Source organism: Alternaria infectoria, assembly GCF_024043175.1.
Source record: "Alternaria infectoria strain BMP 0036 chromosome Unknown scaffold_7, whole genome shotgun sequence".
Lineage (NCBI taxonomy): Eukaryota > Fungi > Ascomycota > Dothideomycetes > Pleosporales > Pleosporaceae > Alternaria > Alternaria infectoria.
Genome location: NW_026250696.1, coordinates 143790 through 168188, shown reverse-complemented (window position 1 = coordinate 168188; position 24399 = coordinate 143790). Strand labels below are relative to the sequence as shown.

The window sequence follows — 24399 nt, the reverse complement described above, 5'->3', positions numbered from 1 at the left end:
ATGGAGTTATCCACCCACAACGACCATGTTAGGGAGGTCAATGAAAGAGAGGTTGCGAGGCTACCGGGTAGGCCCAGAGTGTACGAAAGCAAAGATTTTCTGTCTCTCAAAGACGCCGATAGAAACAACAAATACTTGCTCCATCTCAAGCGACGGCCTCAAGGCCCTATTGTACGTGGGATCAACTCACCGACCGATACACGCTAACGTCTATACAGGGCGAAGAATCTCATCGCTATGAGATAACCTTGACACTCAAGAGACACATGCGCGTCGTACTGACCAAGAACATTTCCCCAGAGGAAGGTCTCGTCAACGGATCACAAGGCCAACTAGTTGGCTTCGAGCCGTTTGCTTTCGAGAAGCTACCCAAGAAGAACGTCGACTTGAGCGGTCCCCATGCGCGGTACGCTCAAGACGAAATCGAACGCTTCTGCGAGGAAAACGGCAATCCAGAATGGCCCATCGTGAGGTTCGACAACGGCAAGACCAGAACCATATACCCCGATTGTCTGGTCTCGGAACATGGCGTCGGCAAACCACCCAGCCGCATCTCGCGCACGCAGGTCCCGTTGATGGCCGGCTATGCTATGACTATTCACAAATCCCAGGTATGTCACCAACACTTTCTGAACTTGCGCGTGCATTCTGACACGTCTAATAGGGCATGTCGCTTGATCGTGTCAAAGTAAATTTGGCAAGGGCTTTTGAAGAGGAACAGGTATATGTCGCTCGTAGGTTACTCCTTATAACCCGCTCAGATCCGGGAGAATGTTGCTGATAGTTACAAATAGTTAGCAGAGCGAGATCGCTCGAGCGTCTCGCCGTCACCGCACTTCCAGAGGACGAGCAGGATGGGCCGAATCCGGAGGTTCAGCGGTTCTATCGGAGCTTCCGGCCTGCTTAAGTTCCGCGGACATCGGCCCTGGCGTGGCCATCTACATGTTACTATTCTTTGCCACTGGAAGTCTGAAGGTCGTGGCGCTGGGCGGTGCTAGGCCACAGGTCAGCTTCTTCTTGAACACGTACCTCGACCCGAAGTCGCCGCACTCGACATTTTAGAGCTCATACGCTTCTCTGTTATTGCAGCACCTTATACAAGGGAAAAGCCAAATACCCTAGAGTGTACGTTGACGTTAGGCCCCCTACTTTTCATGTTTGTATCCCGACGTAAGCTCTAGGGGGTCTGGTTTCCCCCTTGTATAAGGTAGTAGTCCTAATCAAACAGGACTTTCCTTTGGTGTATTATTACTATCATTTCTGTATTTCCTTCGGCACGAGTTTTCGCTATCTTCCGCACTGTCTACGCGGATACGGTGGCATCTTGGTGGAAGAATGTAGGTATTCTTAAATACCTCATTTGTTTCTGACGTTCAAATGACATCTTTGTACTAAACGCAAATGGTATCTCATACGCTCACAAAGACTGCGTCTCGTGTATGGTGAAGTGCTCTTGTCGAATCGACACCATTCACTTCTGGCATGGTCTTCGTGGTCACTACGAAAGAATTGGACGATACATTCGAATACAGAAACTACATACACGAACATAAAAGGGGTATCAATTTGGAGGGAAACCCGCCATAGAACCTGCCACGCTGGCTCTTCCTGCACCGGTCTACTCGGTCTTCCGGATGAGACCCTCACCAGGCTTTACGCGCTGCGCCCACTCCGTCCAACTACCATCGTATAAGCGTCTCTGTTGTGTGGGGAAACCTGCTTCCGACAATGCTGCGTCAATGATCGCTGCTGTGACACCAGTTCCACAGCTGTTTATGATGGGCTTAGACGGATCTACGCCTTTAGATTTGAAGATGGCCTGAAGTTCGGGGGCAGGGAGGAGGGTCTTGTCGTTCGGATCGAGGAGGTCTGTGATGGGGACGGAGGTGGAGTAGGGAATATGTCCAGATGAGAGTCCTGATGAGATCGATTAGCCAAATTGAAATGTGTCGCCTGCAACAGAACATACCTTCTCTGGGCTCTGGATCAACGCCCTTCCATCTTCCAAGACTACGGGCATCCAGAATCTGCACTTCGTCTGCGCCTTCCTTTCCCAATTCTTTCGCGACATCCTTCACCTCTTCGAAAGTGACAACTCTCTCCTCCTCTAACTTCGGCACCGGGTATTCAGTTGGTTCAACGTCCTTTGGCTCTCCACTCTCTGTTGGAAAGCCCCCCTCAACCCACTTGCGGAAGTTGTTCAACACATGCACCTTCGGATGACCAAAGACCTGCAATGTCCAGCCCACTCTCGGCGCAGAAAAGATACCCAATTCCTTTGTATCGTAGACCACGACGCTATCTTCCCGTCGTATACCAAGATGTCTCATTGCGATTGCGAAGTCTTCGGGAGTGGGTAGCATGTGCGGGTACGGTGAATGTATGTCTTTGACGGCATCAAGGTCGAAGAAGCGTGCGCGCGGGATGCGCTGTGCAAGAAAGGTGTCGTAGCCATTGCGACCGTCGTTGGGCAAGAACCAAGAGGCGCAAAGTGGAACAATGCGGGGTTCCGTAGAAAGTTTGCTAGCATTGTGCTTCAGCGCCGAGTTGAGCTCCGATGGCGAGACGAGATAAGAGGAGAAAGCGGGTTGTGAAGACATTGTCCGTCTGCTGCTTACAGCTATGGGGAAGCGGATAGAGGGGGTAGAAGAGAGCGGACGTAAAGAGCAGCGGAAGCGTGAGACGAACATGCTGGAATTTGATGATAGCTACAGTGAATTGAGAAGGTGTCTCTGGTCGGCGAGGAAGGGAATAAGGAAACAAGATTTGTGGAGCTAGACGGCGAGGTGAAGCTTCCCTAATCTACAATCCTCGTGCAGCGTAGAGGGTCCGCATCGAGCTTCAGCGTTAGTGCGGGGAACTGCAGCAAACCTGAAGAGGGTCTGATCTCCTTGCCCCCTGTATTGACTGATGACAGCAATCGGTGGCGTAGCCTCTATCAGACGGCCATGATAGATGCACCATAGCACGGCGTATTTGTAGAACAGAAATTGCGTGATTGTGTGTTTGTGATGCGTGATAGTCGCTCTGCAGCGTGGAGCTCCAGCTTGAGCTCAGACCCCAGCGGAATTAACGCGCAATCGCCGCCCCTCACCGCCGTAAACTGCCGCCTCGGCATGTTTTGGTGCTGTTGATCTTGTTTTCCATCCAATCTACGCGCCAACCTCGAAATCTACCTTCCAAGCGACGAAAGACACGATGAAAGTCACTATACGCGAGTGGAACGCCGTCGCAGCCTGGCGATGGGATATGCCAGACGACGATGTCTGCGGCATCTGTCGTAACCCATACGATAGCACTTGCTCCAAGTGCAAGTTTCCTGGCGACGAGTGTCCGCTATGTATGTCTGACCATCACGATGCTGGGTCTGGACTAACGTGAGATAGTACTGGGAGAGTGCAACCACTCGTTTCACATGGTACGCCTCCATACCCACGAAGTCACTCTGGGCGACAAAGACTAACACGTCCCAGCACTGCATCTTCTCCTGGTTGAAGCAAGAGAGCTCTCTAGAGAAGTGTCCCATGTGCCGACAGCGTATGTACGCAAGTAACCTACCAGATCTTCAGCTAACTTGTACATCCAGCTTTCAAGTCGAAGAGTCAAGACGCGCCGACAGCCACCGAAACCCCGGCACCGACCCAAGAACCCGATACAAGCCCGCTGTAGTTTTCGCATCACGCGATAGATTACGGAGAGTCCTTGAGAAGCTTGTCGTCACCTCGATCTGCAGGCATACGATGGAAGCTGGGAAAGTGGCGCTTCAATACCTTGGCTTGCACACAGACGTTACTATCGGCGTTTGGATTTGGATGATACCCTAAGGACTGCATTACATACTTTAGCCTTTGAGCTAGGGGCCTTTCACCGCATTCCGTACCTGACTTGCTGCCTTGGGGTTGATGAGGTAGTGTGCATGGACCACGTTCCTTATCGATCATGCACCTTACTAGAGCTCCCGAACTCCGTTAACTCCAGTCTTCCATCAACTCCCACAACATGTCTAGCAACCCTAACACTACAGAGTACCGTTCAGATCGTCGCGTATCGATTTCCCCACGATCAAAGTCAATAGAGCGCGCCGAAGACCCTCCCGACGACGAGCTCCACGAGCAACAGCAGCCTGGCGATGCGCCAGAAGACGAGGATGAGGACGACATACCCTACCCCGAGCCTAGTGACGAGCAACCGCTGCTACCACCGCCGAATTTCCGACCCTTCTTCACCCTGATCGAAGACACGACGTCGGGCGAGCACTACCACCCGTATACACACTATGTCTTTGCCGACGACGACCCGACCATCATAACTGCTGCATCGATGCGAGGCCTGGGGCTGGATGATACAAAGTACCTCCCGCATGATGCACCGGGTGGAGGGGAGAGACGACGCAATCAAGGGAGCGAAGAAGGTGACGAGCAAGACTCACCAGTCGAGTCACCGCTGCCCCCGCCCATACCGGGTGTCAAGGAGCATTACCTCATAATCGATGTCGGCGCAGACGGGCGCACAGTCGTAGATGCGCAGTCGCTTTCGTCAGAGTGGCAAATCACCGATACGGACGTACGAATAGCTCCCTCGTTCGACGAGGACTCGCCGGATCAAGGATACATGCTGCGCATACAAGGCATCGACATACCGAGGAAGAGCAAGGGCAAAGGCAAGGGTGAAGTTGGGCAGGACAGGCTGACTGAGGCGAGAGAACAGCAAGGCGACATCTTCGACGCGTTGGATGGGCTAGTGCAAGATGTTGAAAGAGGACTGGAGACTGCTAGCAAGATCTCAGGCGCGCGGTCAAGAGAGGAAGACCAGGGCACCTTGACAGATGTTCGTGAGGGCGACGTAGAGAAGACGGTGGGTGATGAAGCATGATGCTGGTGTAACCTGCCGTTTCGCAAGTGGCTTTGGGTCACACTTTCCGTTCAGTGCGCATCTGTATGGAGCGCGCGCTTCTTTGCTACTACGACTGTGTTGACTCAGAGACGGCTTATAGTTGGTGGCGTGCTTGGCTGCTCAGCTCGAGCATCCATGCCGTAACATCTAACAGTCATACACGCCTCTGTAAAAGCCAGTCAGTCATTTCACGAGCGACATCCACATGCTGGCTTTGACTCCACGGCGCGATGCCGTCTTTCCTCACCCACTGTATACTTATACCCATCACAGACTGCGAGCTGCATAGTGTGAGCTCGTTTAGCATTCAAGCATCATGTATTATTTCTGCTTCATGCCGCAATGTAATAACCACAGGCTATCTACTTTAGCACGATTTCTCTCACTTGGCTCACCGCTTTGTTGTTGCCGGGTCGCTCCTTCCCACCTCCTTCTCTCACTACAAGCGAGACGGCATGGGCACGGGCACCCACTATATGATTCAAACCTCTCTGCGTCAAGCTTCCTCATCACTCCCTACCTCCACTTCTTATCATTTCCCTAGTTTTACAGTCAAGTATCTAGCCATGGCTATCTTACGCACTCTCCTCGTCGCTGCCTCAGTGGTCTGCCTCACCACAGGCTACGAGCTCAAGGCCGAATACAACGCGAGTAACTTCTTCGACGATGGCTCCTTCCGTTTCTACAACGGGTGGGACCAGTTCACCCAAGGCATGGCTCTCTACGTCTCCAAGGAAGAAGCAACTTCACTTGGACTTGCACGTATCGACGACGGCAAGGTACATCTCGGAGTCGATACAACCGAAGTACTCCCTCCACAAGAGCCCGGTGAAGGCTATGGCCGCAAGAGCGTTCGACTAGAAGGAGTGCAGACGTTCGACAACGGACTCTTCATTGCCGACTTTGAGCACCTACCTAGTGGGTGTGGCATGTGGCCTGCTTTGTGAGTCTCACTTCCTAACTGTTCATCACCTTCTCGAACTTTCGAGTCGGTACCGACTCCCGCACCCTCTCTTGTGCTCATCATAGTTTGTGTGGCACGTCAGGCATGTGCACATGCTAACCATTTGCAGCTGGCTTCTCCACGACACAGGTCATCAAGAGGACTGGTACTCCGAGTTCGACATCATCGAAGGCGTTTCTATGAATTCCCGCAACTCGCTCAGCCTTCATACCGGTCATACGCCATGCAAGATGCGAGACAATGGCGGATCAGGTGAGACGCGCCCAGACCTCGAATGCATGGAACATCGTGACTGCGGCGTCAATGGCCCTGAGGGTTCCTTCGGTCAAGCCTTCAACGACAACCGAGGTGGTATCTGGGCAGCCCAAGTCGAGGACGATGGCATCAAGGCATGGTTCTTTCCTCGGGGTCACGAGCCATCGGGTTGGGATAGCGCCAATCCTGACCCCAACACATGGGGCACACCTGTGATGAACTTCGTTGGGGATGGCTGCGATATTCGCAATACGTTCAAGAAGATGAAGATTGTAAGTGCACTCAATTTCGTGGATGTGAGTGCCTACTAACATGGAACAGATCATCAACATTACCTTTTGCGGCTCCATGGCTGGAGGCAATGCATGGTCTGGCTACACACACTGCGCAGCGGAGACTCACGACGAATCTTGCGCTCACTTCGTTGCAACCAACCCCGACAAGTTCAACGAAGTGTACTATCTCATCAACTCGGTGAGAGTTTATCAGAACGATGCCGGTGCTGGCTACCAGGATAACAGCCTCTTACCTTCTCTGCTCCGAACGTCCATGACTTCATCCAAAGATGAGCGCCTCTCAGCGATGACTGCAGAGCAATCTCCCCTTCCAGCTGTCACGACTACCATCATCACTACTACGAAGATCATAACTTTGCCAGCGACGTTGACTCACGGATCTGGCTACGTCCCGTACAATTCTTCGGTATCCGCCACAGCTCCAACAACTTTCGAGGTTCTCTACGGCGCAGCGCCCACGGTAGTTACCGTAACAACGGTCATTACGTCAACGAAGGTTATGACACTGCCTGCCACCTTAACTGGCGGTAACAACATGACTCCCTATGACCCTTCAGCATCCTCCACGACTCTCATCACCTTCCACAACAAACGTCTCTTGTTGACGGCTTCCGAGGCGGCTCCAGCATTGGAAGCATCATCGGCGACATTCACCAAGCCCGTGGGCACACACACTGGCGGCAAATACTACAGCGGTTATGATCCGTCAGCGACATCTACATCTGCCAAGCCTACAGGTACAAGAATCGGAGGCATTACCAACTACACCACCGTGCAGACTCCTCGGGCGTCATCTACGAAGCCTATAGGCACAACGATGGATGGTGTTACTAACTACACCACCGTCACTGCTTCGGCTGTGGCTTGAGTTGTGTCCGCGAGCGCAAGCCGAGCGCGCGGCTGATCCCTTAGCTCGTTGGGTGAACAAGAGTGATTCGATCTCAACCATGCATATTTTGGCGTTATGGAAGAACATCTGAGGCGGGAGAGAATGTACGGATAGATGAGCAAAGGCGGGAGATCAGAGGTTCAGCGATTTCATTTCAAAATACAATGCCAGATAGGCGCGGATATATACGTGCAAATATATCATCTTTCCTCACCTCTTCTCTCGCGTACCTCTCTACACCCCTCGCCCCATTCACATCGCCATTCTACCAAGGAATCACCTCCCCAAACCGATCCACCAATCTCCCACTCTCCCACCCTTCCTTATCCATCTTGTCCAAAACCCTCATACAGTCCCTCACACTCTCCTGCACCGAAATCGCCCCTTCCTCCTTCCACTCCACCAACCCCGTCTCCACTCGTCCCGGGTGCAACATCAAAAATTGCACGTCGGGTAAATCAATAGCGAGACTCTTCACTACCGCGTTCAACGCCGCCTTACTAGCGCGGTACGCGTATCCGCCACCCGCTGTGTTGGCAGATATAGAACCCATGCGGGAAGATAGGATGAGGACTTTTGGTTTCCTTATGACTTTAACGTCTTCAGCGACTTCAGCGGCGAAGCATCGAAGGAGTGGCAAGAACGCTTTAACAACGTTGAGCGTGCCACAGGTATTTATTTCAAAGGTCCGCATCATAGTCGTATGGTCCATATTTTCCAGTGTCTCTGCCTCGGCGACGACTTTCCTACTCTGTTTTTCTCGTGCGACGACCGCAGGAACGAGACCTCGGACGCCGGCGCAGTGGATAATGAGTTCAATGGGGGTGCTGTAATGCTTTTGAACCCATGCTTGAATATCTTGAAGAGAGGTTATGTCGGCTTGGTGGAAGATGATGAGGTTTCCAGGTTCGCGAGGGTAATCCTGAGGTGCCACTGGGAATGGCTTGTTGTCTATAGCTATGACGAAGTGTCCCCATTCGGTCGACTTCTGCATGTAGTGATCGATGAATGCGAGCCCGAGGCCGGAGGATGCGCCTGTTATCAGGATGTATGGTGCTCGCATTTTTGGATGTGGTGTTGAGGTTTATGGCGTTGGTGTGTTGGGAGTTCAGTTATGTCGGCGGCAACTGTGGAAAGGTTGGTAGGTACACAGTCGATGTAGTACGGATCATATCTGAATGTGGCAATTTTGTTGAAGGATACTATACTGCGATAAGTCATGGTGTCGGACGTAGTGGGGGTCAAGCGCCTCAGGGTCCATCCCGCCTATGTTTGCCGATCTGGAGGTGAGGATGGTTCCCCGCAGTCTACCCGTTGGCGGCAGACGGGTAATGACCAGCATGACTGATTCGGCATCGGGCAAGGATTTAACGTGGTATCTGGATCTGGATATGCTTGAGTGACACATTTTACCTCTATTTATTTACCATTACAAAAATCCTGACACTAAAATAACCTGTCACACTCACAGCTACTCCACTGCCAGCATCAAACAGCGCACTATGTTCTATCAACCTGGCAAAGAAGACCACGGCCTGCCGTACGATCCATTCAAAGTGAGGAGACTCTCCAATCGACCAGGGCTTTTTTTAAACCTTAGGAAATACCTCATCCACTCACTAACATCCCATCAGGCATGCGTACTCCCCCGCCCCATAGGCTGGATATCCACCCTCTCCCCCAGCGGCGCCGCGAACCTAGCCCCCTACTCCCAATTCAACAACCTCACCTTCGACCCCCCTTACGTCATGTTCAGCGCAAACCAAACACCAACCAACAGCCAGAAAGACACCGTCCGCAATGTCGAAGCTACGGGGAAATTCGTTTGGAATCTGGCGACGTATGAGCTGAGAGAAGAGGTGAATAGGAGTGCGGTGCAGGAAGAGTACGGCGTTGATGAGTTTGAGACGGCGGGCGTGGAGAAGGAGGATAGTAGGGTTAGCGGGGTGGTTGTTGGTGGTGGGGATGGTGGAGGGGAGGGGAAAGAGGGGAGAAGGGAGATGATGATACCGATGGTGAAGCACAGTCCAGTAAAGTTCGAGTGCGAGTACTACACCACCTTGCGCCTTCCCGGTAATCCACCGATGGGCTCGGCAGATGTTGTGATCGGGAAAGTAGTCGGTGTTCATATCGATGAGCGGGTGTTGACGGACGGTAAAATCGATGTAAGGAAGACGGAGCCGATCGCTAGGTGTGGGTACTATGAGTATGCGGTTGTGAGGGAGACGTTTGAGATGCGGATACCGGGAGAGGATAAGGCGATTTTGGCGGGGTTGGAAGGAAGTGCGAAGAAGAATGAGAGCTTGGATCGGGTGGGGGATGTGGATGGAGGAATGGGCATGGAAGGAAAGCGTCTTTGAAGATGTCTTGTCATTGCTACAGGGAGATTACTCTCGCGTAGACAGGTTCCGGTGTTTGGATGTATATATCTTATTTTGGTATCGTACAAGTAGTCTCCAAACGCCGAAGGCAAACTGGTATATGAGCTTTTGGGGTGGACAAAGGTGTCTACGTATTCGAGATATAAGTCCAAAACAATAATAAACAGCTCCCGTCTACCAATTGACCGCAAAGATCAATGATTGAGTTGTTGTCAACGCGACCCACTGATTGAATCACGTTGACAACTACTCAATCTTTGACTTCGGCGGTCAGTTGGTGTATAGAAACAATGAGATCATGCCACCAAAGAAGCCATCATAAGCAACTAGCTGTCCCGTGAATCTGCAATGAAACTTAGACAAATGGAAAGTGGAAATGAATGAAACGACGCGATATAACCACTGCGCCCGTTAGGGCTGTCATGATTGCAACATCCGACATGACTTTCGTGCCAGCGGAGATTGCGATAACTGCGACATCTGAATTGACTATAGCGCCGTAGATGCTTGCGATGACTGTAATAACTGCGGCGTCTGCGATGCCGAGTATGGGGAATTCCGGGCGGCATGCGGACGGCTTTTGAGAGAAGGGAATTGAGTTAATGACACACACACCAGAGTAACGTGATGTTGAAGTGACGCTGCTGCTGAGGATTACAACCACTCCTGCGATGACTCCGATGATTGGGAGGAAGGAGGTGCTTGCTCCTCCGGGGGCTCTTGCGATAACGGAGGAGTTACCAATGCCAGATAGTCCTGTAGTGCCATCAACGACGTCGATGACTCGGAGGTTTGCGGCGCTTGCGGCGTTGGCGAAGATTGGGGCAACTGAGATGACGAAGGTGTCGGCGAAGACTGGACCATCTCCAAGGACTGAGGCGCCGCCTGTGACGCTTGCGGTTTTTGACCTGCATAACTCGGCGAAGTCGGGTCAAGGTAGGTATCGAAGAACTCTCTGACCGTTGGATCGGCACGAAGTGTTGTATTTTCCGGAAGCGCCACAACGTTGAGCCCGTTGAGCGAGCGTGCTCTACTGACTGGTTAGGGAGTTAGCTTGTGTCCCGCAACAAAACATGTAGTATAACTTACGAGCAACGTAGATCTGGCTTGCCTCAAAGGCCTTTGAGAGATTAACAGTAACGCGATCTAACGTCATGCCTTGGGACTTGTGCACTGTGATGGCATAACCTGCCAAGAGTGGGAGTTGCGTCCTTGATAGGCGGTTCGTTATTTTGACTTTCCCACCCTCTTTATAGGTTATGACCTCGGTGACAGCGCAGTCTGGGTAGATCGTCCTCACTTCCTTATTGTCGAATGTGACAATTGGCCATGGTTTGGGCGTATTCTGCTTGGCGAAGAGTTCGAGCCGAGATTGTACATAAGAAGCATGACGGCCTTCTTTACATGGCAGCTTGCTGCGGTCGTATGACTCAAAACCGGTAACAGAACCTTGGCAACCGTTCACCAGACCCTTCGCGGGGTCAATGTTGGCCACCAACATTACACGCATCCTTTTTTTGATAAGCACACATGGATCGTAGCGGCACCCATCCTGTCAGAATTGTTAGCGAGACCCGGAAAGACAACAGAAGTAACATACCAAGCGTTTTAAACAGCGGAGATTGGCAGGATGCTTTGTGCTTAGCTCTTTGTAGTCCACCAAAGATTCGTCAGTATGGTCGTTTTGTTGAAAATGATCCAAGCAATTGTATTCAAGCTTTGTCCGTTTGATCAACTCGATTTTAGCATCGTTAACCTCTTTTACTTTCTTACGTGTCGAGTGTAGTTGAACGGCGTCTTTCGTCTCATTCGGATGATGGAGTAGAAGCTGTCCGTGAGGCGGGAGGATTTCACCATCTGATACGCGTCAGTTTGCTGCCCCCCGGCATAAAAGTAGTGTCGAAGCAGCATTTCGACGATGAGAAAATATTACCTCTGCGTATCTTTTGAAGAATAGCAACAAATTTCCTGTCGCTTTGTCGGTGAATCTTGGTAAGATTGATATGTGTGAAGTTGCAATTCTGTCTGCGTTAGTGCATTTCTACAGTAGGAGTAAAGAACAGAAGGGACGTCTAACACACCTGCCATACTTCACTGCAGAAAGCCCACTTATCAGCCATTCGCCAGGGGCCGTAGCCACATCCCTTGGTCTCACAGGAAATTTCACACTCTAGCGGGTCCTTTTCGTTCTTGGATTTAAGCTTTGTGCCACATCCCATGCAATGCTTGAAAGGTTCAACAGGTGCAAGTTGACAAAACTAGAATGATCAGCGTGGATGTGACGTATTTTATGGTGCGACTCACATCTCCGGTAACCACGACCTGAACACCACCAAATGGTAGATCGGAGTTATGTCTTGGAGATCTGCTAGCTTTCATAATCTCGCTCAATCGCTCGAGATCAGAGTTCGGAACCATGCTTATCTCATCGATGACGAGCACGTCGACGTCGTTGAGTTTTTTCCATTGTTTCTTCCCGCGAGCAGCTTTTTTTAGGTCGTCCAACTTCTTCCCGGAGCTGTTTATGTTCCATGCTGCAAAATTGTGAATTGTTTGGCCACCCACGTTGTACGCAGCGAGATTGCTTGGCGCTATAATTTGCACCTTCCATCCTTGCTCTCTGAGCATTGGGACAATGGTCTTGAGGATGGCTGATTTTCCAGTCCCTGCAGGACCAGTGTAGAACACATTTTCCCCCTCTAGGATCTTTTGCACCACAGCCTTTTGTTCGGGTTCCAGTTTGATATTGGTTCCGGGGACGTAGTAGTCTGCGAGGATGTTGGGTGTTGGGCGCGGTGCTAAGCGCGCAACATCTCGCTCGTACAATGCTGTTGCTTCCTTGAGCCTTTCTTGTTTTCTCTGATCGCGGAGCCGTTCCGCTTCTTCAATGGCGGATCTGTTGGCGTTCATGAACGCCAATGCCTCTTCTTCTGTGAAGAAGTCTCCGCGTAAGTATTTATATATGTCGTTACCTTTCTGCTGGAAAGCATCTTGGAATTTTCTGTAAATGCCAGGGAACTTCCCGAACGCGACTGCGTGATATTTGCTGTTTGGTGCAGATGGATCGGGCTCCTGAACGTACAGGCCGGCTTTCCGCAGATCTTGCAGCGATGTAAATCGTTCTAGTTCTGCGGTCTGCGGAGTCTTTCTTATCTGCTCTGGGGTTGCCTCTGGGGTTGCTGGGTATGCGACGTTGTTGTGCTGGGTTCCGTGCTGGCGGCCGGCATTGCTTCGAGACTGGCTCTGCGTCGCAAGCGGGGTTCTGGGGCTCCCGGACGATATATCCTGTCTCGGTCGCTTTGGAGAAGCGTCGAATTGGTAGCCGTCTGGCTTTCTTTTCCTGTCGTTTGTCCCCGGCGGCGTAGCCATGGGTGGGATGTTCTCTTGGTCTGCCATTGGCGGGGGTGAACTATTCGTATTGTATGATGTAGGATGGAAGTATGAGGAAGAAGCGCGACGTAAGGGAGTGTATGGTGAGGATTGCGGTGGGTGTGTCGTAGGAACGGTAGCGAGAGGGGCATCATCCGGATACCGGTTCGGTACGTGACCATCTGTTCAAGAGGTAAGGCTCAAAGCTCATACTGGAACCACTACGGAGGAGGAGGAGGGGAACCACATACCGGACATGACGTAGCAGTCGACAGGATTGTATGCGCCGTGGTAAGAATGATCGTATGCGCCGTTGCGCCGGCTCACGGTAAGGGACAGCTCATTGAAGAGACTCAAAAAGAACAAAGGCGACCAGAATAACGATATGTCCAAGATAGTGATAGCCAATAGCGAAGGGTGTGATGGAGGTAGTTGAGGTGCGGGGTGCAGCGCGATGAGAGCGAATGGTCGCTCTCGAGCGGAGTTCGACGCGCCAAATCGCGCCCGGCGAGGCTGGTCATCGCGCTAACCTCGATTAGTGTAGCTCCCGTCGCAACCAGTCTGGCAACATGCGGGGTGCATATGCAACACTTCTGGGCACGTCAACCCAGGAAAGAACTAAACACCTTAGAGCTTACATTAATGTTAGGCTAGTTACCTCGTCTGTTTTTATCTTTATCTAGTCTGCAGAGCTGTTTAGCCTTTTTCCATGTATAAGGTGGGCTTCGCGCTCAAGCTTAAAGTCCTTTCCCAAGTCGGGAACTTGTGCATTGGTGAGTTAAAAAGTTGATAACGGTGATGTGTTAGGGTCCGTCCGAGTGGTCGTCTTGTAATGCTTTGGATGTGCTTCTCGATGACCAAACCTTTGCATATCTTTCAAACAGAAGATGATTGTTTTCAAACAGAAGATATCTCGGGATCGCCAGGCCCTGGCCCTCCTGCGATCATGACATTGATACTTTCATTGGCAATATAGTTACCTAGGTATTCTCCAGCGGTGCCACAGCGTAAACATATCTCTACAACTAGCAATCCTACTCCTCCCCAGCACTCAAAGCCGCCTCCGAAACCCCCCGACTACTACTCTGCCCCGTCCTCGCCCTCTTGACCTTCCCAGCCTTCGCCCTCCCATTCCCCAACCATCCCTGCTTCGCCGTAATAGGATGCAAGAACCCATCAATATGCACACCACCGACCGTCCGCTCTTCATTATCAGAGTCATTAGTTCTAGGGTCGTAGCCGTGAACTCGCATGCAATGCTCGACGACACGATAGGCTAACGGGGCGTCTTCCTCGTGCCTCCAGCAATCTGCATGCGGGCAGCGCAGTGTGCCGATTTGGAAGAAGGGTCGTTTGGGTGGCGGAGGCTGTGAGATCGAGAGGATGACCGGAGGCGGTATGGTCGAAGGTGTGTAGGATACGGGTTCGGGGGCGGGTTTTGATGCGAGAGCTTCGTGGAAGGGCATGAAAGACATGCCCTCGCCAAATAGAGTTGCGCAGCGCTGGGCTGTACGTGCGACAGCTCCTTCGTTCCAGCCTTGTACAGCTGCTAGTCCTAGCACTTCGCTCCAGTCCAAGAGCCCTTCTCTTAGTTTGCCTTCGTCTCCTGAACTATCGCTATCTCCCATGGTGCTGGAGGACCTGCGACGCTTCCGTTCGCGAGGGATCTTGTTGGACTTTTCCCAGTCAGATCCTCCGCTTGAGATGTCATCGTCATCCGCGGGCTTTCTTTCGTCTGTTGCCTTTCTGGCGGCTTTTGTCTTTTGTCGTACCGTGCGGTCGGCCTCCGTAGACGTTGCGCGCGAAGGTGGTCGAGTGCTAGATCTGCGACTTGTCGCACTCTTCGACCGGGCTCTCGATGTAGACCTCGACCTGGGACCGCTCGACTCGGCACCTGACGTGTATTCGCTCATAGAAGAATCGCCTGGCTCTCCACGACCAAAGTGATTGACGCGCGTTCGGCGGATGGCTAGGGCAAGCTCGTCTAGCTTCCCCATCATGTTCTGTATTGTCGGCTGGAGAAGTCGCTGTGCCCTAGCGTCGTCTGCTAACAAAGTCGGCTCCACGAGTCTCTCTGTGCGAGGTTTTCTGCCACGTTTCTTCCCAGTCGCCTGATCGCGTTCCGTATCATTGCCGTCCTCGACATCGTCCGTCGTGGCTTGTGCCCTGGGCTTGTTGTTCGGTTTCGCAGTATCGGCGCTTTGTGAACGAGACCTGCTTCGTGGAGCTGCTGTGTCGTTTCCAACCTCAGAGTCAGACGAAGGCGTTTCGCGTGAGTTCCACTTCTCTTTAGCCAGCCGCAAGCAAACAGCTAGGAGTTCCTCTCGCAGCTCATCTCCTGCATCTCCGGTGTTTGCACTTCCAATAGTCCATTGATCCACATGTTCGCTCGGAGGCTCTTCGTCTGGAGGGATTGGCCATGCCGTCCACTCTTTGGAAGGCACAACCGCCGTCTGCGTAAATCCTGCCGCATCCACGTATTCAAGATCCTGCCCAGTCTTGAGCCAGGAATCCCTACTCTGCCAGTTCTTGACCTTCACCGTGTCTTCTGAGGGCCGTCGTAATCGTCGCTTGAGTGCATGCGCGTTATACAAGTGTACTGCAAGATCTGTCTCTTGCAGCTGATCGAGGGAGTCGGCTATCTGGCGATCCGCTTCTGTGTAGCTCTGCCATGTTTGGGGCGGTCCGTCAAAGCGATTCGGGCGCGCCGGTACCTCGTCGTCGTCGTCCTCTTCCTCAGACTCGTCGCGTGCCGACTCGCTATCGGTATCCAGGTCATCGTTTACGTCTAAAGAAATCGGGATAGCGGGAGTCTGTGCTTCTTGCACGTTGCGCGGGTCCGGGATCTCCTCGACTGACGGCGACGAGCGCGCCGATGAAGACGATGAGGTTGTGGATTCGTAGGAGGAGGGCGGTGGCGGAGCGCTACCACCAAATAACGACATCTTCGTTGCTGTAAATGTCGAAGCGGGCTTGTGGCTGTCGTGGCGTCAACATCTGCGTTATGGGATCCAGCAGTTGTGGGAGTGTAGAGGCGCGCTCAAATTTTGGTGGGGTTCTCGAAAATGACGCGCCGTCACGTTGCCGCTACCATCATCCCTGGTTTACAATCTGCGACCCATCTGGGCAGCATCATACCACCAATCTCGCATCTAAAGCCATCTTGCTAGTTCCCCGTTGGTTTCTGATGTTTTCATCTACATGTTGAAATTGCTTCAGGCGGTCGCTGCAATGGCATCTTAGTGCCGGCATTTGTTAGGTCTTACACCCTCGAACATGGAAAGCAGCATCTAGGCACACTCGGATGACTACAGAGAGCGACCGTGAAGCGATCGTCATCTTACACGGCGTCTCGGTAGCTTGGCTTCATCTTCGCGCTGTGATGTACCGGCGCATTACACTTGTGATCTGTTCACGCACGTGCCATCGCTGGCAACTGCCCAGGTGGGCGTCAGCGAGGCTACCTTATTAACCCTCTTTTTTGCCGTAGTCTCCAACGACCCATCAACACCACGAATCCACTTTCACAGCCACCTTTAGCTTGGCCACGCGTTAGATGCGTCCCAAAATGAGGTTTGGGCGTCCTACTTTCAGGAGACCATCAGTCAGCATACATCAAGCTTTGCGCTTACGTATCAGAACAAGCTATGTTCTGCGGCAAATCATCATTGGTAGGTGCTATCCAGGAAATTCATCAATGCTCTATTTCGGATCTCTGCGGAGGCTTCATGCATCACAGGATACGAGCTGTCGCAGACCGTCAATTGCCTACGAGACATCGAGAACGAACTCTCTCACAGACATAGTACAAGTAAAAGAGGTGCCGACTTCCGCATGGCTGCACGAAGACTGAAGTGCAGTGTACCTCTCTCGAATTTCAAGGAGAACCCTGGTAGCGCCGAGAGCCTCAACGGCCCATGAACACGTCCTAAGCGCGGACGAACGCCCCGAACGCGGCGCTTTGAGCGTGGTCAGCGTCAGCCTTAACATCAGTACAGTATCTCCACCAGCAGTGAGCTAGCGGCGAAATTTCTCATGGTATCGACTCCAATCCGGGGAAGTGGTCCTGAGCCAACACCACATGGTGATCAACGGCGTGGCAGGACGCCCAAGCTGGCGCACCGATACTAAGGAATATCACCACAAACCATAAACCTCATACAGGCTTCCGGGTAACGCTATATAGCCGTTGAACGCCTCGTTCTTTTCCAACGTCAAGCTCACTGGATTATGGGACAAGCCGACGACTAGTAGGCTATAGGAAATTATAGTACTCCTTTGTTGTGCTTCGAATTGCAGTAGCTCTACAGCGCCCATCAGCACTACAGCACACACCCTGGACTGTTCCCCTTGTAAATGGACTCTTGACGCCCCATTCAAAGCTAGTAGCGATGCTTGTCGTCGATTCTTCCGAATGCGCGGTCCTACTTTGATTACACCTCGATCCACACAGTAGGACCGAACTGGAAGAGCCACCGCAAATACATCGGCCATCTGGTGGCAATATAAATACAATAGGTCTGGTATGCCAGACGATCACCAACCTCAGTCGCTCTTTCAGCTTTCATATTCTCTTGCAAGACTAATCCAATCATGCGTTCATTCGTTTCAATCACCGCCGCGGCGGTGGTCGCCCTTCCTTTCGCTATGGCAGCGCCCAGGTCGTCCAAGATGGAGGCTAGGTACTACAACCCGGAGCAGGTTATTGACACTGATGTTGTCATTATCGGAGGTGGAGGTATGGGTGCTTACTCTGCCATCCAGCTCAAGGACATGGGAAAGAGGGTCGTGGTTGTTGAGAGCTCGCACCGCCTTGGAGGCCACACCGAAACCTACATGGACCTCGAGACTGGATTCCCCATCGACATGGGAGTCAAGCTGTACCATGACGAACCTTTGGTGCACCAGTGGTTCGCACGCTTCAACCTCACTCTGGGCCCAGCAAGCCCGTTCCCTACCGGCCCAACCCAGCAGGTTGACTTCAGGACTGGTCAGGTGTTGCAGGGCCTCCCTCCAGCCAACCAGACAGCCTTGGCTGTTGCTCTCGCGAAGTACGGCGCCGTAATCGCACAGTGGCCTGAACTTGAGGGTGGCTTCTACCTCCCCGACCCCGTTCCCGAGGACCTCTACATGCCGTTCGGCCAGTTCGTCCAGAAGTACGACATCGCGGATGCAGTGCAAACCATCTTCGGTCTCACCTCCGCCTTTGGTGACATCCTCGAGCTTCCTGCCATCCAGCAGATCCGCACCATGTCTCTCGGTCTCCTGAAGACTATGCAGAGCTTCAAGACCAGCTCGGTGATGAACAACAGCATGCTCTTCGAGGCACTCACTGCCGAGCTGCTTGCCTCCAACTCTGTACTCCTATCCTCCAGGGTGCGAAAGACCGCGCGCGTGAGCAAGGTCGACGGCGGCGTCAAGGTCCTCGTCGATACCCCTAAGGGCCAGCGTCTTATCCAAGCCAAGAAGATCCTCATGGCTATTCCCCCCACGCCCGAGAACCTCACCCCATTCGACCCCAGCGGCGATGAGATGAAGATCTTCAGCCAATTCACCTCCGTCGGCTACTACACCGCCATCATCAGGCACGCTGCCCCTACCAACGTCACCCTCAACAACCTCGCACTTGACAAGCCATACGCGCTGCCACCCATGCCCGCCATCTACAACGTCTTCCCCACCGTCAACCCTACACTTAACCAGGTCTTCTACGGCACCAAGGTCGGCCAGCACCTCAGCGATGAGGAGGCCCAAGCTGCTATCCTTGCGGACCTAAAGCGCTTCCACGCTATGAACAACATGACCGGTCCCGAGCCTGAAATCGTCGCTTTCAGCAACCACAGCCCTTACAACATGATGGTCGGTGGCGAGGCTACCAAGAACGGCTTCTACAGGGACTTGTACGCTCTGCAGAGCAAGCGCAACACTTTCTGGACTGGTGCTGCGTGGAGGGCGCATGATAGCTCCAGCAGCTGGGCTTACACTAGCAGGAGTGTGCTGCCTGCGCTTGTGGCAAGCTTGTAGGTTTGCAAGCGGTGGTGGTGGATCATTTGGGTTAATTGATAATGGAGTGGTCGCTCCCTTGGACGGTCAATGGCGATGTTTTCCTTACATGCTGCTTTACGATACCTTCGATACTTGTATTAGTAGATGACAATAATCAAACGCCATTGTCCGCATCCTTCGACCGTTGTGCTAGTCCTGATGGTAGCCTTGTTAAGCCCGTGAAGACTAAGCATACTTTCGTGCCTCCACGTTGACCTAGGGAAAACCTGGAAACTGTAGACCTCGGGAGCCTACAATGACTTTGGCTTACCTACTTTGCACGTTTTTGTCTTGATGTAGTCTGCAGACCTGTTCATTTTTGCTCTTGTACGAGTCGCCTCAGTATCGATCGCGAGCGTTGGCTAGCTCACTTCTCAACCTTGGTTCGCAGCAAACATGCAAATTTATTAGATTTTCATTATGTCTACATGGATGAGAGAGTGCAAGAATCTACACATACGCTCAACTCTAACACCTCTAGACACTTCCTTAACACACCTCACCGTCTTGAAACTCCTGCACTCTACGATGAAATCTATGCGACCTGCTAAACGTGTTCGACTTGAAGGCGCACACTCTCTCTCGACGCCCGTCCGCTTCCTCATACTCTCCGATACGCATGGGGCTGAATTACCGGAAAACCTTCCGCCATGCGATGTACTCCTACACTGTGGCGATTTGACAGAAGATGGCACCCCAGATAGCATCTCTGCGGCACTCCAGACGCTGGGCAAAGTCGAAGCCAAGCTGAAGCTTGTCATCGCTGGCAACCACGACATCTCTCTCGACAAACTATACTGGATTTCCCAGGGCGGAACTGATGCCGATGCAGAACGAGCAGAGGCGCTTGTGAGCTCAGATGCAGGCTCCGAAGCAAGTAAAAACGGCGTCACCTTCCTGAGAGAAGGCACACATACCTTTAAGCTAGCATGCGGCGCGACATTCAAGATATATGCCTCACCATACACGCCCCTCTACGGCGCATCAGCATTCCAGTACCCATCGAACGAAGACCGCTTCAATCCCTCGGACACTCCACCGTGGGCGAAGAACGTCGGTACCGAGACCTCGACCATCCCCAACGATGTCGACATCGTCATGACCCACGGCCCCCCAAAATACATCCTAGACACGACCTCTGACGACCAAAGCGCAGGCTGCGAGCACCTACGCCGCGCCATCGCTCGTGTGCAACCAAGACTGCATTGTTTCGGCCACATCCACACGCCGCGTCGCTGGTTCTACCAAGCCCACGTGCTGGACTCCAGAAGGGAAGCGGAACTAGATGCCAATTCCGACTCTAAATCGATAACCAAAGTCTGGATAGGCGAGAACTCTGCACGAAGAAAGGGGTTCAAAAGCCTGCCCCCAGGCCCCGCTCAAAAGTTCCGAGAGAACAAACAGCAGACGCTCTGCGTCAACGCGGCGATGGAGGGCACTGAGCCCGGTGTTCTCGAACATCCACCCTGGCTCGTTGAGTTAGATTTGCCCGTACAAAGAGACGTGGGAGATGCCGTCGGTGAGGAAACGCATCTCACGTAAGCGCATGCGAAAGTGGAATCGCGTGTTGGGTTCGGTGATGAGGGAGCGGCGGTGCAGCTCGGCGTCCGCGGGCCCCGGTAAGGCGGGCAGCTGCCGTAAGCTGCGTGTCTGCATCTCGCGGTCGGTGGTAGGGAACTCCGAGTAGTTAGCTTTGCGACAGCAACGCGCAGGGAGTTTCCAAGGTTCACAGCTTATCGGCGTAGCGCAATGGGTTGAAGTATTAGGTAGGACGCCGTGGACGCCGTACAGGAATATGAAGCGTACATATGTAGAAGTTCCGCTGCTTGTGCCTCAGGCTCCAGTATACATCCCTTCAGCGAACTCGCAACGGTACTCCAGGGCTGCCTCCATAGCCATACCTACTAGCAACAAATCACCATGACTGTCTCTTCATCCCTCACACTCTACCGCCCAGGGCCATCCACCTCTCTGACAACCCGCTCGTTTTCCAGCTCCCTCATCTCCTCCCACCTCTTCACCCAACAAACCGGCACAGCCATCCTAACCGAACTCGCCTACCGCATCCTCATCGACATCATAAACCGCTTCATACACTCCTTCCAGCGCCTCGCCTCCCATGGCATCGACTCCGCGTCCTCCTTCATAGAGCGCAAGCTGCAGGAGCGCCGTGATCGGCTGGACGCTGGTGCCGGTAAGGATGGGGGTCTGAAGATCGTTGAAGAGGTGGGCAAGTTGGCGGGAGAGAGGGGCTTTGTTACTTGTCCGTTGACGGGGACGGACATGGGTAGAGGGGAGGGGATGAGGGGCCCGCCGAGGTGGGTGAGGGGTGTTTTGGATGGGATTGATGAGGGGAGGATGAAGGAGAGGGATTTTTGGATTCATACGCATACGGGTTGAAGGAGGGATGTCGGTACGCTTTGTTCTTCCTGGAAATGTAGAGCTACTCGACGATGCGACGATGGCCCAGCAACATGTCGCCGAAACGAATCGCACCGCTCCCGTCGAGCAAGCTCTGCTCCAGACGATATGCCGCCGTGACCCGCCTCTGTTTGCCCTTGGACCTGCTCTTAGATGGACGCGCCTCCGCCTCCCGATAGCGACCGCATACTTCATGCCATCACTTCGCGTCATCCCGACACCCGGTGATAAAGGCGCAACTGTACCTCAGGCCGCAGGGTAGCATAACGACACATGCCAGTGTCAATTTACGGAGTCTCCTATCACTCCACGACGGCGCCCTAAAGTCAACAGGCTCTGTCTAGCAGCCTCTGATTGAGCGCCAGTGCCCGTCAGGTGCCCAGGACCTTTGTAGAGTGACAGTGTAGGCCACAAGATTCTACATTCCCGCTGTCTATGGCGTTCTGCTCCTCCCACGATATTCTAGAGCTATCAATGTCACATATGTCTCATTTCACATCGTCGCTTCGCCATTTCCATCATCGTCTACTTGTTTTCCTAGATGTGTCATATGGTATCTTCCTGCCGTACAGGCTCAATGATGTCTGGTCGGCGTCTCATCTCGCGTGCTCGCCCTCCGTCTCAGCTACTTGTCCTCCATCTGCTGAACCGATTTGCCTATAATCATTGCTGCTTGTGTCGTACGCGAGGGGGAACTGGGAGCCGTGTGCGTATGGTACGCGAAACAGCTTCGACGATATGCTCTCGGTCGGCGCGAGTCGGTAGCAGCTACGCGATGACCGGCAGCGATCGCAAGCGGCGGATTGAGGTCCTGTTCAACGGTTGAGATTGGTCGTCGCGCTCAGTCTCGTGGCTGCTCACGTCGTGAAGCCAGCGTAGTCCGCGGGTGCATACTGGTTTCGTCCGCTGCAGGTGAGTGCCTTCGTCGCCGATGTCACTAGTCGCCATGCAGAACTATGGTATAGCATCCTTGTTCTTGCGCATCTTGACGGTTTGCTCGCACCCTCCGCGACTGCGGGCGGCCAGCCTAACATTGCGGTCACCGCAGGAATCGCCCATAAAGCACACCTTGGCAGCAAGCTCATGGCGGCGGATAGGACACACTCTGTTGGCCTAGAATGCGCGCAACTCAAAGACATTTAAAGAAGATGGTGGTCATCTATGGCGATTGAACTGCTACGGTGATCCGGAAGTAGGGCTTCCAGTTCGGATGGGCTTCCTCGATCCTGCTGCCAAAGACTCCAGACAGTGACATCATTCACGTTCAGCAAAGAGATCACTATACAGCTTTACCAAATGTAGCGGTCTTTGAAAGTTCTGGACTAATGTTGCATCCTTTCCGATCACGAAGATCTGTTGATGCATCGCTCCAAAGGCGCATGTGTGCCCGGCTCATCTGAGTAAGGTCAACAGCTTGAAGGCTTCGCTGGACTTGCTCTGAGGCGCTCGCGACTCACATGATGGGCCGAGAAACACCTGAGAAGCTATACTTGAGCGACTGTCACAGCTGCGGCTCCCCGAAGCTCATGAGATACCTGGACGGCCGCTACATTGATGGCTCCAGCCTCGATACGTCTTGCGCACTGAGCACGCTGTCTTCAAGATTTGCTACAAGAACAGCGCATGATCACTTTTCAGTCTCGATTTTCGATGTTCTCGCGTATCTTCACGTTCGCTCAGTCAGTCGATACCTGTGTACTATCGCACTGCTTGTCAAGCACACCCTCACTGGCTTCATACATGTCAGCAAACCATCACATCTCTCAGTCTCTGCTTGACCTGCTGGAATTTCGCGTTCTCGTTACCTGATGAGGCCGCACGGGCCACTCCACCTCGCGTATTTTGACTTGGTGGTTTCTCACTCTCACCTGGCAACGCCCGCGCGGCCTTCCACCGCCGACGAAGCCCTTCTATACCCGCCTTCACCTGGTGTTTCCGACCTTCCTGTCGCCGGCAGAACACCGGCCGGAGCAACAGCGCCGGTTCCTAGTGCCTGCCCGTGCGCAGGCTCTTGGCAGCCACATATAAAGCCCATTTCCCCCCTCCGACCTACACTCTTTTACCACAAACCCCACAATCTTTTACCCCAACTCGAAGAATTCCAACTTCTCGTCACTCATTTCTTCAACAAACATCCTTCCTTCACTCACTTCGACCATGGCTCAATACTTCATCACTACTTTGGATCACTTCCACTTTGTCACATGACATCATACCTTCACTCATATATGTCGACTACTTCCAACCTTACTGAGCTTCACTCTTCCTCAATCAACATCACTGCTCAACAATCTTCACACCTTACTTGGTCATCAACACTTTATCCAATCTTGGTCCAACATCACATCCATCGATGATCAACCTTCCTTCACCATGAGCCATGGTCACTCTTCCAACATCCTCCTTCGCCATTGAACATGGTAAGTATCTTCCTGGCTTCTTCTTTATTCAGTCTTCTAACCTTTTTCAGCTTGCTGTCGCCTTCTACCACATTCACTTCGCTTCGGATCGCTCCAATCTTCGCTCAACATCGTCGCCAACCTCCTCAAAGCCCTACACTCTAGGCCACGATCGAGCTCTTCAGCATCCACCTCAAGCCCTCTTCAGGCCAGCATCGCATGTTCACGCCAACCCGGGTCGCACGAAAGTCAAGTTGTTTGGATGGATTGGATACTTGGTGGTGGAAACATACTGGTGGGAAGTGCAGGATACAATGGTCAAAGACAGTAAGAGACGGACATTACAGATCTCGATGGGATCTCGCTTTGGGCCTACAAGGCTTGCTTCGGCAAGGCCCCATGGCTGGTGGACATGATCTGGAGGAGACTTCATTCTCACATCAAGGTGCTGGAGGACAGACAGTCTATGGTGCTTCGGTACTAAGCT

The 24399-nt window shown here is 52.8% G+C and overlaps 8 protein-coding genes across 8 annotated transcripts; 6 read left to right on the top strand and 2 right to left on the bottom strand.

The window, feature by feature from the left end:
* Positions 1-1618: 1618 nt before the first annotated feature.
* J4E92_004937 (uncharacterized protein) lies at positions 1619-2600 on the bottom strand (the record flags this gene model as incomplete). Its single annotated transcript, XM_051496321.1, has 2 exons — positions 1619-1917; positions 1970-2600. 2 exons carry the CDS (start codon positions 2598-2600, stop codon positions 1619-1621), a joined length of 930 nt encoding a protein of 309 aa, XP_051353041.1.
* A 598-nt stretch (positions 2601-3198) lies between these two features.
* Positions 3199-3669, top strand: J4E92_004936 (uncharacterized protein; the record flags this gene model as incomplete). Its single annotated transcript, XM_051496320.1, has 4 exons — positions 3199-3340; positions 3387-3418; positions 3474-3537; positions 3587-3669. 4 exons carry the CDS (start codon positions 3199-3201, stop codon positions 3667-3669), a joined length of 321 nt encoding a protein of 106 aa, XP_051353040.1.
* Positions 3670-3999: 330 nt separating this feature from the next.
* Positions 4000-4872, top strand: J4E92_004935 (uncharacterized protein; the record flags this gene model as incomplete). Its single annotated transcript, XM_051496319.1, has 1 exon — positions 4000-4872. The coding sequence occupies one exon, from the start codon at positions 4000-4002 to the stop codon at positions 4870-4872; it is 873 nt and encodes a 290-aa protein (XP_051353039.1).
* Positions 4873-5459: 587 nt separating this feature from the next.
* J4E92_004934 (uncharacterized protein) lies at positions 5460-7276 on the top strand (the record flags this gene model as incomplete). The annotated part of the gene is made up of 3 exons (XM_051496318.1): positions 5460-5836; positions 5967-6384; positions 6434-7276. The coding sequence occupies 3 exons, from the start codon at positions 5460-5462 to the stop codon at positions 7274-7276; spliced, it is 1638 nt and encodes a 545-aa protein (XP_051353038.1).
* A 1361-nt stretch (positions 7277-8637) lies between these two features.
* J4E92_004933 (uncharacterized protein) lies at positions 8638-9657 on the top strand (the record flags this gene model as incomplete). The annotated part of the gene is made up of 3 exons (XM_051496317.1): positions 8638-8696; positions 8769-8853; positions 8932-9657. 3 exons carry the CDS (start codon positions 8638-8640, stop codon positions 9655-9657), a joined length of 870 nt encoding a protein of 289 aa, XP_051353037.1.
* A 4424-nt stretch (positions 9658-14081) lies between these two features.
* J4E92_004932 (uncharacterized protein) lies at positions 14082-15992 on the bottom strand (the record flags this gene model as incomplete). Its single annotated transcript, XM_051496316.1, has 1 exon — positions 14082-15992. One exon carries the CDS (start codon positions 15990-15992, stop codon positions 14082-14084), a length of 1911 nt encoding a protein of 636 aa, XP_051353036.1.
* A 1648-nt stretch (positions 15993-17640) lies between these two features.
* J4E92_004931 (uncharacterized protein) lies at positions 17641-19071 on the top strand (the record flags this gene model as incomplete). Its single annotated transcript, XM_051496315.1, has 1 exon — positions 17641-19071. One exon carries the CDS (start codon positions 17641-17643, stop codon positions 19069-19071), a length of 1431 nt encoding a protein of 476 aa, XP_051353035.1.
* A 549-nt stretch (positions 19072-19620) lies between these two features.
* On the top strand, positions 19621-20634 carry J4E92_004930 (uncharacterized protein; the record flags this gene model as incomplete). Its single annotated transcript, XM_051496314.1, has 1 exon — positions 19621-20634. The coding sequence occupies one exon, from the start codon at positions 19621-19623 to the stop codon at positions 20632-20634; it is 1014 nt and encodes a 337-aa protein (XP_051353034.1).
* Between the last annotated feature and the right edge of the window lie 3765 nt (positions 20635-24399).